The sequence below is a fragment of the Ptiloglossa arizonensis genome, chromosome 7 (assembly GCF_051014685.1).
Source record: "Ptiloglossa arizonensis isolate GNS036 chromosome 7, iyPtiAriz1_principal, whole genome shotgun sequence".
Lineage (NCBI taxonomy): Eukaryota > Metazoa > Arthropoda > Insecta > Hymenoptera > Colletidae > Ptiloglossa > Ptiloglossa arizonensis.
Window position 1 is genome coordinate 19,931,276 of NC_135054.1, and position 14,108 is coordinate 19,945,383.

General features: G+C 37.6%; 3 protein-coding genes across 4 annotated transcripts; 2 read left to right on the top strand and 1 right to left on the bottom strand.

Annotated features, from left to right (window-relative positions):
* Positions 1-3,448: 3,448 nt before the first annotated feature.
* LOC143149672 (uncharacterized) lies at positions 3,449-4,325 on the top strand. The gene is made up of 4 exons (XM_076317242.1): positions 3,449-3,673; positions 3,759-3,827; positions 4,047-4,136; positions 4,218-4,325. Exons 1-4 carry the CDS (start codon positions 3,449-3,451, stop codon positions 4,323-4,325), a joined length of 492 nt encoding a protein of 163 aa, XP_076173357.1.
* A 700-nt stretch (positions 4,326-5,025) lies between these two features.
* On the top strand, positions 5,026-10,085 carry LOC143149202 (putative gustatory receptor 28a). 2 transcript variants are annotated; one of them, XM_076316381.1, is made up of 8 exons: positions 5,026-5,154; positions 5,245-5,322; positions 6,242-6,510; positions 6,578-6,757; positions 7,173-7,422; positions 7,796-7,864; positions 8,321-8,410; positions 8,493-10,084. In XM_076316381.1, the coding sequence occupies exons 1-8, from the start codon at positions 5,026-5,028 to the stop codon at positions 8,616-8,618; spliced, it is 1,191 nt and encodes a 396-aa protein (XP_076172496.1). In that variant the 3' UTR covers positions 8,619-10,084. The 2 variants fall into 2 exon arrangements, with proteins under 2 accessions (XP_076172496.1, XP_076172495.1); XM_076316380.1 differs by having other exon boundaries at positions 5,026-5,322; positions 8,493-10,085.
* A 473-nt stretch (positions 10,086-10,558) lies between these two features.
* Positions 10,559-13,847, bottom strand: LOC143149201 (protein KRI1 homolog). The gene is made up of 8 exons (XM_076316379.1): positions 13,428-13,847; positions 13,256-13,344; positions 12,788-13,189; positions 12,226-12,724; positions 11,884-12,143; positions 11,552-11,812; positions 11,332-11,489; positions 10,559-11,253 (listed from the first exon to the last, which is right to left on the bottom strand). The coding sequence occupies exons 1-8, from the start codon at positions 13,549-13,551 to the stop codon at positions 10,614-10,616; spliced, it is 2,433 nt and encodes an 810-aa protein (XP_076172494.1). The 5' UTR covers positions 13,552-13,847; the 3' UTR covers positions 10,559-10,613.
* Between the last annotated feature and the right edge of the window lie 261 nt (positions 13,848-14,108).

The window sequence follows — 14,108 nt, forward strand, 5'->3', positions numbered from 1 at the left end:
TATTCCAGTACATAAGCTTCGTGATAACGTACCTGATCATTATGATACAATGGAAACAATCTCTCTAATCGAATATTCTGATGGAAGTCGAGGCCATCGACGATCAGGAATGAACTTTCCTGGAACGTTGAAGTCGATTTAAGAAAACGACGAAGAATCACAAGAAACTGTACGTACAGTTAATGTACGACGATCTACAATGTCGTGCAAATGTTGGTCCTTTTTCAAGACCCCTTTAATGATCCTGTTACAGCGATCGATCACTCCTCGAACACATTGCACGCACAATGTTTAAACTAAATATATAACTCGACAAGTTCCTGTCACTTTTATTTTCGTTTCCTCGAAGTCTGATTAAAACCTTCGGACAGAAGTTCATCGCCAAAAGAATGATTGTCGTTATCGAAACAAGTAAATATCGTGGATAGTATTGACTTTTTTACATTGAACTATGTCCTCGGATGAACTATTAATGGATTAGGTATCTTGAGATTGAACAAAATTACTTTAAGTAAATTAAAATTGAGAAAGCGTATGTAATATAGAAAAGTAAAAATAAATGAAAAACGGATCTGTATCCGTTATTCTGAACCTAATATTTTACCTAATATTACGTTAGCGATAATATACCAATTTTTGGTATAGATTGATCGAGTGTCGTTCCAGAGTGAACGCTATTTTTCCAAATGCTCCGGACAATTTAATCGTCACTCGTGTTTCCTTTAGTAATCATAATCGTCGGGGAATATTGAAACAAATTGAATTGCTTTCTTATCGTTCGCTGAATACACACGTTGCGGTGACTTTCGTAATAATGCAAATGTATTTTCTTAGTACGAGAAGGGAACCAAGGTCAACGGTATCGTAAATTTGTTCTACAAATCTGCCTGAAATTCTGTAGTACGTCGCTCGACTGCATCAACGATCGTCACGGTCGTCCCGATTCTTCGGAGCTGTGTTTCTATGATTCTCGAAGGAATCAAAGTGTACAGAGTGGCCCGTTTTAATCGTTCCACGGAAATATCGTCGAAATAAAGCGGTGACGAACGAAAAATGTTTCGAAAGGGTTTCAAAATATTTTCATTCCCAGAAAAAAAAACATTATTCGTCCCCTCTCGCCCTTCGAACAAGAATACATTGAGATCGTTAATCGGGGTATAGGAAAAATAAGGTTGACGTTCGATAAAAAAAGATAAATAATTTTTACAATTTACGGAATTTACGAAACATTTGATTCCAAACAATAGTAAAGATAGTATTTTCCGTTGAAACGTTTCTACACAAAATGATTCGCTTGTTTCAAAAGTCAAGAGGCGTTCGAAATTTTTGAAAATAACATCACGCGTTACAGATTATTTCTAAGCCACCTTCAAAAGTCCGAGACATTCTATCTGTAAGAATATTAAGTCCCTTTAACTACCCTCGAAACATTTTTGTGAATACAAAATATTTTTCGTATCTCCTGATATTTGTCTGGATCGATTGAAATGGAACATTCTGTGGTATTCGAAGGAATTGAGAGAATCGCGATTACTTTTCACCACGTAAATAGGAAAACGGAAGAAACAGGCCGACCAATGGGGATAACCAGCTTCGAGGAAGCTACCGCGGTGATAACCGCGCTCAATTCGATCGCAGGGCTACGGAACCTCGATCGTTCCCTGAACAAAACGAGATTTCTGTTCGTCTGGTTCTACAACATCTTAATTTTATGCCTGTTCAACGTAGTCACACTCTTCACCGAGTTGTATCACTTCCATCGGCGCCCGCACAATCTGGAACGCGTTGTGTACATGATCACGCAGATCGTGTATTCTTTCAGTATAACCTGCACGATAATCCAGAGTTGGTACCACTCCAAGGTGAGCCTTGAAAAACTTACCAGAAACACTACACTTTCTCGGGTCGAGCTCGATCAATGTAACTATGACGACTATACATTGTACAAGTACATTTTCTTCGATTCGAGACGAAACCGGACTACTACGAACTATAAATTAAATTACCGGACTGTAAGTTACATTAATTGAGAATCGATCCAAGATTGTCGACAACGAATAGTGCAGTTGGAGAAAAATATCGAAGGAAAAGGATAAACGATTCGAATAGTACTATACTTGAATTTTCTTTTTTTTTTGTAAGTGCAATTATGCACTCGCGATCGCGTTGATCGTTTTATTTTATCCCAGGACTACTGAGAATAAATTCTCAGGCATAATAGTTACCACTAGTTTCTTTCAGGACAAGATAACGCTGAAAAAGAGGATCGCCGCGATGGAAGAGGACTTCAAGAGACTAGAAGCGGTGTTAAATTATCGCCAATTATTTCATCATCTAATAATGATTGGAACCGTTTGGATAGTTAGCGAATTGATACAAATGTTAATACAGATGAACTGGATACTGCACCAGAATCTTGGATTCCTGAGTATAATCTTCATCATTGGTAGCATGTATATAACAAACATTGGTCCGCTCATCATTTACGACTTCTTGACATATGTATAGTACGTAGTAAAAATACACCGATATAGGATCTATCGTTTCCAAGGTCATTTTCCTTGCTATCAATCTCGACGATCGAAACAAAATCAAATTACAGCTCGAGAACGTTAAAGGGTCCCTGTAATATCATTTGGGTACCTACCTAAATCTCGTGCCACTTTCACGAACGTACACACGTACAAGTTTAAAGCTCGAGGAAAACGATATCTTGGAGAATATCGTTACGAGTAAACGAAAAAAAATTATTTCACTCGTTGCGATGAGCAGATATTGACCGAGAAATGAATTAAAATTGACAAATATATATCATAGAAATGCAACGTTATTTTCCAGTTGGCTGGAATTGAGCTTCAAGGGGACGAACGATCTTCTGAGAACTTTCCACGTGGATGTTCGTGGAATCAAGAGCAAGGTCCTGAACGAGTACACGATCAAAACTGAAAACGATCAACGTCACTGGTCTCGAAGAATCCACAAGAATCTCACGTCCGAGTATTGTTTCCAACGATCGCGAATTTTCCCTCCAAAGTGGTCTCCGAATTCGAAGTCTGAGTCGCAGGCCGCGAGGAAAATGCATTTACTGCAAGAAATTAGGTGAATCTCCTCTTTTTCTAACTTTAAAGTGGATTCGGACAGTCGAGTCGAACGGTGATTGTACGTACAGGAAAAATTTATTCAGAATATCGACCTTGACAATATATTGTCACCGATATCGACCAAGCGTCTTCTATTTCAAACAATTATCGTATTTTTATTCCCAAGATTCTTTCCTCTACAATTTAACGACGATTGCGTGTATATCCGAGAAAAAGGAAAGAATTGTTCAGAATATCGACCTTGACGAGATATTTCAAGGACATTGGAATCGACGAAGCATTTATCTTTCCAAATAATTACCATATTTTCATTCCGAAGGTTATTGCATCTACAATTGTGCGACATCATGAAACTGGTGAACACGATATTCGACTCGCAATTAATAGAATTGATATCCATCACCCTGTTGTACCTCGTCATGACTCTGTACTATATGTACGCCAGTATCCACGGAGAGCAAATCGATCTCTCGACAATTTTGAAAATACTCGCGATGGGTCTCTCACTCACGATATGCAACTCCACAAAACTTGTCATGACGTGCTCCATCTGCGAACAAGCTACAAGAGAGGTGAGTCGCAGTTCGTGTCGTCGTTCAGTTCAATGTTCACAAGCTCGTTCGACTACGCGAAGCAACGTACAATTTTGTTTTACAGGCAAAGAAAACAAAAAGTATCGTCCACTCGATCTCTCTGGACGAATTCGACAACGAAATGAGAGACGAGGTAAGAAAGCCGGAGAGTTACCGTACTCGTGCGAAAAATCGACAAATTCGAAATAGATAAATATATCGGAACGTGTCCCAAAGTACCAAGTAGAATCTCAAAAGAGCAAAAAAAAAGAACGAACTCCCCTTTAAAAAATTCACCATAATTCTAGATAAATCGATTATTCGCGCGCACGATCGATCGCTTAAAAAAATATGATCCCCCTGTTGTTTGTAGATCCTCCAGTTCTCTTTGCAAATATCGCTCAACCAGCTTGCAAGCTCGAAGACCAATATCCTTCGATTGAACTACGATTTGTTACGACAGGTCAGTGAACATCTGTGCCAACGAATACGATTTTCCAAACGATAATCGATCGGATCGGTTGTAACGAACTGATTGTTCCAGTGCTTAGCCTTTGTTGTAACGTACGGTATCTTTATGATACAATGGGAGAATACCTTGGAAATGGAGGACGAGTATGCGATTCAAAACGAGACCAATTTAAAAGAATAACGCGGTAACATATTTCTTTAAAACCCATCCAGTAATACACACAATCGACGACTCTGCGTTCCGTGTTTGATAATTACACAAACGACCACACTTCTGTCATTTTTGTCTCCTCTTTTTTTCTTTCAAAGCACTCCTTTCGAACAGAACGGTAGAAAATTTTCAAAAGAGCGTCCTCTGTTAAAATTTCTTTTCATAAGAAAATCTCTTCCTTGAATCTCACCCATACTACGATACAAATCTGTACCTTAGACTCGAGTATCTGGTCCTACTGCGATAAGAAGTAAATAAAAAATAAATGCTCATTACCGATAGACCCGGAGTATCTTTCGCTGTCTTCCGTCGCGTTTCGTTCTCGAAATCGATTCGTCAAATTGATCGAATTGATTTCAATTGTTGTAATATTTACAACATTCCCGATCCCATCGTCCCGTCGTATAACACGCGCGATAAGTTACGCGGTATTACATCGATCGTAACGATGGTCGAATTGTCCAGTCGATGGAAACGTTATTACGTATTCGTAATAACAATTTCCACGGGATCGACCCAGGTGAGTCAGCCAGTTACTGGCTCATCAATCGACGCAACGTTCCAAGTACTTAGCCGGCCTATAATTTATTGAATTACGGACGAGGCACCGATAACCATCTGCCTCGATACGCGACGCATCGTCGAGGCTTCGTTCTCATTCCAGTCCAGGATGCTCGAGCCGAAAACAATTAAACGCGCGATCGGACCGATCCTGGTCATCAATTTTTTCACTGGTATGGGATGCTTTCAACGCAAGGGGAAACGCTGCGCGAGGAATTGGATCGAGCTGGCATATCCCGTGAGTTTCATCATCGGCATCATCCTTCTGAACCACTACTCGAAGTTGTATTTCCACATGTATCTCGACAAATTGTTTAACCTGAATCAGCACCTATTCTGGATGATCTTCCACTGCAACAAATTCTTGATGACCTCGTTGATAATCGCTGCAAGCATCAAGGCGCAGGTACACAACTCCTTGGTTCACCGATGTCGATTCAAATGCACGATGCAAAGACTTTTCTCGATGAAAACGCTCGCGAGTGCTCCCTTCGCTCGACGAGTACTTTTACCGAGGAGTGGGTTCGCAGACACTCGCGAGGTCGAGCTATCCCCACTCTTCCAACCTGAGCCGCCATATTGCGACCACCGAATGTGATAACTTCCACGATGGTGGATTATTTTACACGAAAGTTTACTCGAAGTGTCGGTAAATAATAATCGATCGAAGTTATCATCGCGGTTGGTATTATGAAAAACATCAACGCGAGAAATAAATCTACCTCGCATCGCGGTAACGCCCGTTGTTCGTGACGATGAACATTTACCACAGGATGTTTACTACGTAAGGCCACTATTTTGTCGCGTCGTCATTTTTTCGTTGTCATTCGTAGCGCAACTATTGTTGACGATTCATTGTGGAGCGTTTAACGCGCCATGACGTTTCGTAATAACACGTTTAAATTTACCAAAAATTTAATCGTGGAGCTCGTTTCGTTACGAGTGGATAAAAAAAAGGAACAGTTGTTTCGGGGATCGGAAAATTCAAGGTGGACCGGTTAATCGAATAAACCATATACATACAAGAAGAATATCGAGAATTTTATTTAAAAATCATTACAGAGCAAAATAGTACTCTTGCATAATGAACGCCTATTTTGAAAAGGAACAGCTGACGAATTATTTGCGATAAATGTTTCAAGTTTCTCCAAACAGTCGTTGCGACCGTCTCGATGCGAGGGTACTTCGCGCGAAGGACTGGTGGGGGTATCCGAGGCGGTGTGGTGGGGATAGCGACTCTGTAACCTCGAGCGGCCGATTAATCGAGCCTCTACCTCGATGTCCACCGTTCCGTTTAAACTCTTTCTCTCACTATTCGCAAGTAGAAACTACGGACCGTCATCACTCTCGTTGAAGCGTGCGATCAAAGAATGGAGGAAATGGGAATGCCGAAACGATATCGTACGCTTTACAAGCTCCAGCTCTACATGTTTGGAATCCTCGCGTTCATCGTTTCGGTAACCATGGTGATCAGCTATTGGTGGCAATTGTCGTTCACGGCGCCGTTGGCGGTTAAATTATTTCTCGGGTTCACTCTGACCCTTCCAGTGGTGCTCATAGGGATCTCGAACGTGTCCTTTCTCTTCTGGGTCAGGTACGAGGCTAAGATTCGACGATCTCTAGTTGTCCACGAACGTGTAAATTACTTGTTGAACGCACAGGTACACGGGGATGAAGTTTCGTCAATTGAACGGTCTACTTCGGAGTATGCTGAGCACTACCCCCGAGGCGTCGATGCACAAGAGGGTCATGAAGTTGATACGCGATTTAGACAGGAAGAAGTTCCGAAACGAGTGTATTCGCGCGACCAACGCGAACGCGAACACTATGAGAGCAGTAAAGTGAGACTCAGCGGTGAGCGGAAAACGAAAAAAGAAAGGCGTTTCCGCTCCCTCTTCGTCGCGAACGATCGTCCCTTATAATCTGGACGACGTATCGTGAATATATACGCGCTTCGACCGTGTTCTTCAAGTTTCATCGACCACAGGGTGGTCCTTAATTCGGCCAACGAACACTTCGACAACACGTTGTTAATCCTCGTTGTACCAGACCTGGGTCTTTTCGAACCCAGAGAGACCCTTGCAGTTTCACTGCCGGTACAACTTTCCTTAGAAACGAAGAGAAGTAAATTGAATTAAAGCACGTTCAGACGGATGAAATATTTTTACATAATGTATTCACGATTACGTCAGTCCTACCCGTTTGCCATCTCTTCTGTTTCCCTTCGAACGTTCCACTCCTCCATTTTGAACACAGACAAATTCATCTGGAACTGATCAAGATCTCCAGGACCATGAACGACGTTTACGGAATACAGATACTACTGACGATGTTCACATCCCTACTGCTGATCACCTGTCTCCTCTACGTCGCTTACAGAACCATATGGCTTCCTCTGCCCACGGATAGGTTTCTCGAAGAGATGGGTCCCCTGGTCATCTGGTTGCTCATCCACATGTCGAAGATTTTCATTATAAACAGCGAGTGCACCAAAACGTCCGCCGAGGTGAGCCACTCGTTTACAATAAAAAATCGATCGTTTTTCATCGAAGCGTAATTTACATCGATAGCCGATAAAAAAAAAGAAAAACTTATAGTAAAAAAATTCTAGCGTGAAAAAAATTGTGATCGTTTTTCAAAAATTGAATCCACCTTGTCAAATTTCAGAATCAAACTTTCTTTTATCGATCCAACGACTGGACGATGAAATTTTGTTAATAATACGTTCAATTCTATCGGTTTTATAATTCTCTACGCTCTTTCAAATTATTTGCCCATGTATTCGAATCATTCGTTACGTTCTTAAGTGACACGTTCCCAAGGAAAGAATTTTTCTGTTCGTTGTGTGACTCGTTTCTCGTATTGTTGATTTCCCACAGGCGGCTGACACTGGTGATCTGATCTGCGAGCTCTACGAGCCCTCGACCACCAAAGAGTTTCGTGCCGAGGTAAAAGATCGAGACATCGATCGTCTATGCGTGATCCGATTCCTTCCGGTCGCTACGTCACCATATCCCTTCGATTCATCGAACCTTGTCCATAGTACGCGCGCGAGGAGATTGCATTCGGAGTCGTGACGAATTCTATTCGCGCCTGAGACCACTCCTGATAGAATAAAACTCGGCGCAAGTCGCAAACGCAATCTTCTCGCGCGCGTACTGTAGATTCTACTCTTACCTTCGTACATCACCGTGTTTGTATTACAATATCTTGTGTTAATATTCCTAGCATCCTCGTACATCTTGCTTTACTCTACAAACGACTATCAACTCCGAAAACTCTGACTTCGGTATTTATAGAATATATTAAATTTTAGAATTTCGGTTCGAAGAACAATTTGAAAAATTTTCCCGCGTTGAAAGTGCTCCGTCGAAACTGTTTGAACGAAACACTGTTTGTTCCAGATTCGACACTTCACCCTACAAATGATCCAGAACCCATTAGTCTTCACGGCCTGTGGATTTTTTGACATAGATCATACACTTATCCAAGGAGTACGTCCATTGAGTCTAACGAGATCTGATCAAACCACGATCCAATCACGAAAAATCTCATATTATTCTCCGTTTTGCTCAGGTCGTTGGAACCATCACCACGTACCTCGTGATTTTAATTCAAGTGGGAGACATGAAGGTAGACCACGAAAGACCAACGTTCAATACAACCAGTAACGCGACCATAACATCGGTTACAGTCGATTAGTGAACAAATTTGGGACCAGTTTTGGGAAACGAAATACCTCTGGCAATACTAATAATTCATAAGTATAATGGTGATTTCCTAAATTTTCCGTAATAATTTACGGAAAACGTAAGGAGAGAGTGTTCAAGTAACAACGAAGCAAAGATAAGGGAGAAATTTTCGTGTGAAAAAAGAATTTGTCGAGCTTTCTTACAATGGTCGTTCACTGGTAACGAGAGTAGCTATGTACTGTCCGTTGTTGCAAATTTTACACCGTTTCTTTCGATGTTACTTCTTGCGTCTCGAACGCTCGCCCTAACAATTTTCCGCCAATTAGAACGTGGACAGGGATGATGCCTCAATTACACTAACACCCCCCGCCGCCCCTGGATGTACCCCATGAGATTCCAGATGGAGGCGTTAGCCCGTGAAATTCGGTAATCCTGAAACTCGATAGCTTGTAATTCGATGAGTGTAGTTTCCGCTTTGAACGGTCCCTAACCGATTCTTAAATCGGGAAAATGATTACGTGTCTGGAACGATCTAATATGGAATACGCGTTCGAAAGTTGGAGGAAAAATGAATCGAAAACGCGGAGTAAAATTTTTGCGCGAATGCCACCGTTTCCGAGATAATCGACGTTGAAAGTACCGGGGTCGATCTTGATCACGGCGTCCATTTTCCAGAAAATTGGTGCTCGTACGAGTAACGTGTATTCCACGTTTTCGAAAAGTCGAAATATTAACGAATAATTTTGGTTAACGAGTCGGTGTATTTATTTTCGATAAATGTTATCGTAACGTTGAAAAGTCTGTGCAATTTTATCGCGAGACGACCCAACGGCATACGTTTACAACTAGTGTAACATTAATTGGGAATTAAGGGTGCGAACGACAGTGGCCGTCAGGAGCCACCTGCTACTGTGGAACATTTACCGGAGGGTAAAGGAGAATTGATATATTGCACCCAAGGGAACAGAGTAGACACCGTGTGTGGGCCAGTTTAGATGGGCGCAAAGCACCACGCCATCCTTAATCCTCTCCCCTCTCGTTAACTAAAATTCGTAAGAAATACCTCGGCTTTATTGTCAATTAAATTATTCCAGTCATTGCAATTGTATCTGCAGTACTTTGTAGCGAGTACTGTATACGTGGATACAGATTTTCTATTTTCAATTGTTTAGGCTCCTCGCGTGTGTAGAATATGTTCGAATAACTAATAATTTTGTTTCAAGTGCAACCAAAGGTTTGTAAGATTAAATAAAATATATGGAATTATTAATAAGTAAAGCATATAATACCTTGATTGGAAAAAAAAAATAAAGAAATTGGAAAGACCTCGGACATCATAATCTTTGAGGATATATAATGGATTAACTTTTAATTATAAACCTAATTGCTTCAATGAATGAATCTCTAGTAATAATTTTGCTTTTGGGCTCTTCGTAGTGTCTAATATAAGTTAATAGTGATATCAAATCTATCTATTCTGTATTACTTGTCACTAGATCAAAGCGATTCAAGTTTACCATATTATACTCTTTGAATTTATTCTCGTTACATATTGAAACAATTGTATCGATAAAATATTACTTTTAAATAAATATTTATGTAGTAAACGTGAAGCGTTGTCGAATTAAAAGAACAGAGAACAAGGTGAGCGCCGCGATTTCCTTCACCGAAGCATATGGGTTGGATTAGAGATGGAGATTTTAGAAGAGTAAACGCAAACAGACTGCTACGAGTCTAATAATCCGCAAACGTCGTTTGTCATGTCGGAACGGATTCACCCTAACAACATGGCCACTCCTACTTGAGGGTGCGGGTATTCGATCACGTCATATTCTCGCCAAACGTTTACCCCGCATGTTTATTGATATGAAATAGGGCGTGTTACGATGCATCCCACGTGTTACGGTGCAAAGAAAACATAAAAATTATAAAAACAAGGAAACATGTCCGTACATTTAAAATGATCTATTTTTATATGTATAAATTTGTATTTACAGATATATCATTACTGTTGTTGCTTCTTTCCATATCTCAATTTATTTTTAAATTTCTTTGGATTTATTCCGTATGTCTTTAACCTTTCTGGATTTAAGGAGGCAATATCGTCATTAGTTTTCTTCTGCTTAAAATCTTTATCCTTAATTTTATTGAACTTCTTCTTTTTCATTTCTCCTTTCACCTTTATCTTCTTCAACTGTTTGGAGTTTGATTTACCATAATTCTCTTCGTCGATTATTTTCCTCGTTAAAGATTTTTCATCGATTATTTTGTCCGTAGATTCTGTTTCTATATGTGATTTATTCTCCACATGTAAATTTGATTGTTGATCATTATTAATTTTACGTTTCTTCTTTGATAGCTGTTCGCCTCGTTCTTCAGATTGCTTCCGTTTTTCAGTTTTTAATTTTTCCTTGGATTTCTTTAATATCGTGTTTGCATAATTTATCATTTTCTTGTCATTTGTGTCAGGAACCTTGTTATTTGCAGATGCTCCATTATTAGTCTCAATAGCGAATGGAATGTTTTGAATTTCCTGTTTCTTTTTCTTCCTTTGTTGCTTCTTTTTTGTTCCTACGCTTTCATCATTAATAATGGGATTGTTTGTATTCTCAGGTTTATCTGGCTTCTCTTCATCCTCGGAATTACTAAAAAATATTAGATACATGGTAAAATATGCAATTTACATTAAATATCAAATATATAACAACAGGTTTTCCTCTTACTTATACAAACTTCTAAGTATCTTCATTTTGACTGCCTCATTTTTAGCTTTTTGCTTAAACATTTGAACATCATTTAATTCTACATGATTTGGTTTATATTGAAGAGCTTTTTTTAAGGAACACCATTTGTTTAATTCCTTATCATCAGCCATTAATATCTAATAAAGAAAATATATTACTAGACAAATAGAATTATCCATTCCTAGGTATTGAAACTAACCTCTTCGACACTCAAGCCATAATTGTTTGGAACAACTTTTCTATATTTAAATCTACATGGTATATCCCCAATCATATCTTCATAATCTAAGGAGTAATACTTGTCGAAATACTCCCTGTAAGACTTGTACTCTTTAGGATCAAATTTTGGCTTTTTCGTTGCCATTAATTCAGCAAATTTTGATTTTCGTCTATGTCTTCGTTTCTTCGTATTTTCCACTTCTAGTTGAGCACTTTTTAATACATCATAATCTGCATCCATCTAAAATTGTACTGATAAAATTATAACTCTCCACATGGAAAAACAATAAAATACAATAATAAATTAGTTACATTAAAGTCTGTATCTTCACAGTGTGGCCCTTCGCATTCTTCTTCATAATTTGCATCATTATTTTCTGCATTTGGATCATAATTATCCCATGTGCTTTCAATGTCCAGTTCCTCATCAATGTCTGGAAATTCAGGTTTGATATCCTCTTTGGAAGCCGCATAGTAATCATCGTTGAAAATTTCCATCATCTTTCTGTCATATTCAGATGGATCAAAATCACCATCCAAGTCGATATCATTAAATTTTATATCCTCATTTCCTATAATCAAAATATTTCTCTATTAACTTATATAATATAATTTAGAAAATATAAAACAAATATCGAATTAAATTCTAAGTACCTGTAATCTCTTTCAATTTCATTAGTTTATCTTCAATTTCTTTTCTCTTTAATGCTTTCAACTGTTTCAGTTCCTCTTTTTTCTTTATCTTCTCTTCTTCTTTCCTTATTTTTACTTTTGTTCTCTTTTGTGCTCTGCGCGTATCTTTTCTTCGTATAGAATTTTCCATGATCCGTGGATACCTTTTAATAAACTCTTGATCAGGTTCTTCAAATCTAAAATTGTATTTATGCTCAAATTCCTCCTGCTTCTCTATATTTTTTTCATCTTCTGATAAATTTTCATCACTGTCGTGAACTATATGTGTGTCATCTAATTCAAGATGTGAATATTCTTTATCCAAATACTTGTTATTAAGCAAATAATCTCTTAAAAACTTCTCATTTGCATCCAAATTAGGATTGGACCAAAAATCGCGTAAAGGTTTGAGCGCTTCTTGTTCTGTTTCATTGATTTTCGATTTTTGTCCTTTTAACCACTCCTTGTAATCTGCCTCTTCCTAAATAATAAACGTTATGTTCTGTTTTGTATTCAAAAATTTACATAACTAAAAGTAACTTACTTTTTGTTTTTCACTTTCAGATTTACATTTCGGTTTAAATAAGTCTACATTGTCTTCCTCTTCCTCATCGTACAATGCATCCTTAAAACTTTCTTTTAATTGTTTTTGTTCTTGAGCGTATGTATCTCTATTGACTTCCTCTTCATTCTTTTTCAGCATATCCTCAGTCTCACTGTCACTGTATTTTCCTTCTCGTTCTAAAATAATTTTTCGTTCATAATCTCTCAGGTAGACAGCTTTTTCTTTCTTTGACTTATTAGTTGACTTCTTTTCACTATGCAATTCCTGTGCCTTATTAGTATCATTGAAAAATGTTACATCTTGTTCATAAATTTTTGGATCTTTATTTTTTAAAGAAGCCAAAGTTTTATAAAAATCTTTATCAAATTGCTCAGCTAACACCTACAAAAATTGTTTTAATTAAAATGCAAAATACAAAAACCTGTGTTTAGAAAATTATATCCATACATTTTCTTCTTCTTCCTCAGACGAGTTATCAGTATCAGAACTTTCATCCAAAGTTGCATTTTCATTAATGTCTCCATACTTCGCTTTTACTGAAATATAAATACTTTTATTTAGGAGTTTTTATGACAAGTAATAAAGTTTAAAATGTCATCAGATATATTTATGTACATACATTTGTTTAATTCTTCCTTTTGTCGCCAATTATTATAATTTTCGGCGTAACCTGTGTTTATTTTTATTTCTCCATCCGAATCAGAATTATTTCCATTAAATAAAGTGGGCATGATACAAATCATTTAACAGTTAAACTAAAATAAAGTATATAAATATCGTAGATTTTTTATTTTCGAAAACTTATACAGCTATACAAATTTGATTACTTATGCAAAAATAAATATTTAAACTTTCCTCAAATAAAAATGTTTAACTTTTAAGAAATGAGCTCTTTTATTCTTTCCACTGAACTACAGAATAAACTGTAAAGGTTACGTTTTACTTGAGTTGATAACGTCATGACTTTTCATGTTGAATACCATTGAGTGTCGTACCATATGAACATTCATGCGATAGAATAAAACTCGTTATATACTTTTAATCTATTTTAAACTAAGTATTACCTATAAAATGATTAAAATGTAATATTATTTTAATTTTTCACAACACAAAGAATATTACTTATATCTTTTCTAAACTAGTTTAGGTTATTCAATACAAAATGGTATAATCGTATTTATAGGCAGAGTTAATTAAAATTGAGTAAATATTAATTTTTTAGTGAGGTTTTATTGGTATATGTAATAAACGATAATTTTTAAAAAAGTTAAATTTATTTGAAAAATACTTAGTTGTACAT

Bases quoted from the DNA above. Each gene is read 5' to 3' on its own strand.
- LOC143149672 (XM_076317242.1), top strand. From the start codon at position 3,449: ATGAAACTGGTGAACACGATATTCGACTCGCAATTAATAGAATTGATA. The intron at 3,674-3,758 runs GTGAGTCGCAGT...TTTGTTTTACAG, and splicing joins GCGAACAAGCTACAAGAGAG to GCAAAGAAAACAAAAAGTAT. The intron at 3,828-4,046 runs GTAAGAAAGCCG...TGTTGTTTGTAG, and splicing joins ACAACGAAATGAGAGACGAG to ATCCTCCAGTTCTCTTTGCA.
- LOC143149202 (XM_076316380.1), top strand. From the start codon at position 5,026: ATGCTCGAGCCGAAAACAATTAAACGCGCGATCGGACCGATCCTGGTC. The intron at 6,758-7,172 runs GTGAGACTCAGC...TTTTGAACACAG, and splicing joins AACACTATGAGAGCAGTAAA to ACAAATTCATCTGGAACTGA. The intron at 7,865-8,320 runs GTAAAAGATCGA...TGTTTGTTCCAG, and splicing joins CCAAAGAGTTTCGTGCCGAG to ATTCGACACTTCACCCTACA.
- LOC143149201 (XM_076316379.1), bottom strand. From the start codon at position 13,551: ATGATTTGTATCATGCCCACTTTATTTAATGGAAATAATTCTGATTCG. The intron at 13,345-13,427 runs GTATGTACATAA...TTTATATTTCAG, and splicing joins AAAGGAAGAATTAAACAAAT to TAAAAGCGAAGTATGGAGAC. The intron at 13,190-13,255 runs GTATGGATATAA...CAATTTTTGTAG, and splicing joins CTGAGGAAGAAGAAGAAAAT to GTGTTAGCTGAGCAATTTGA.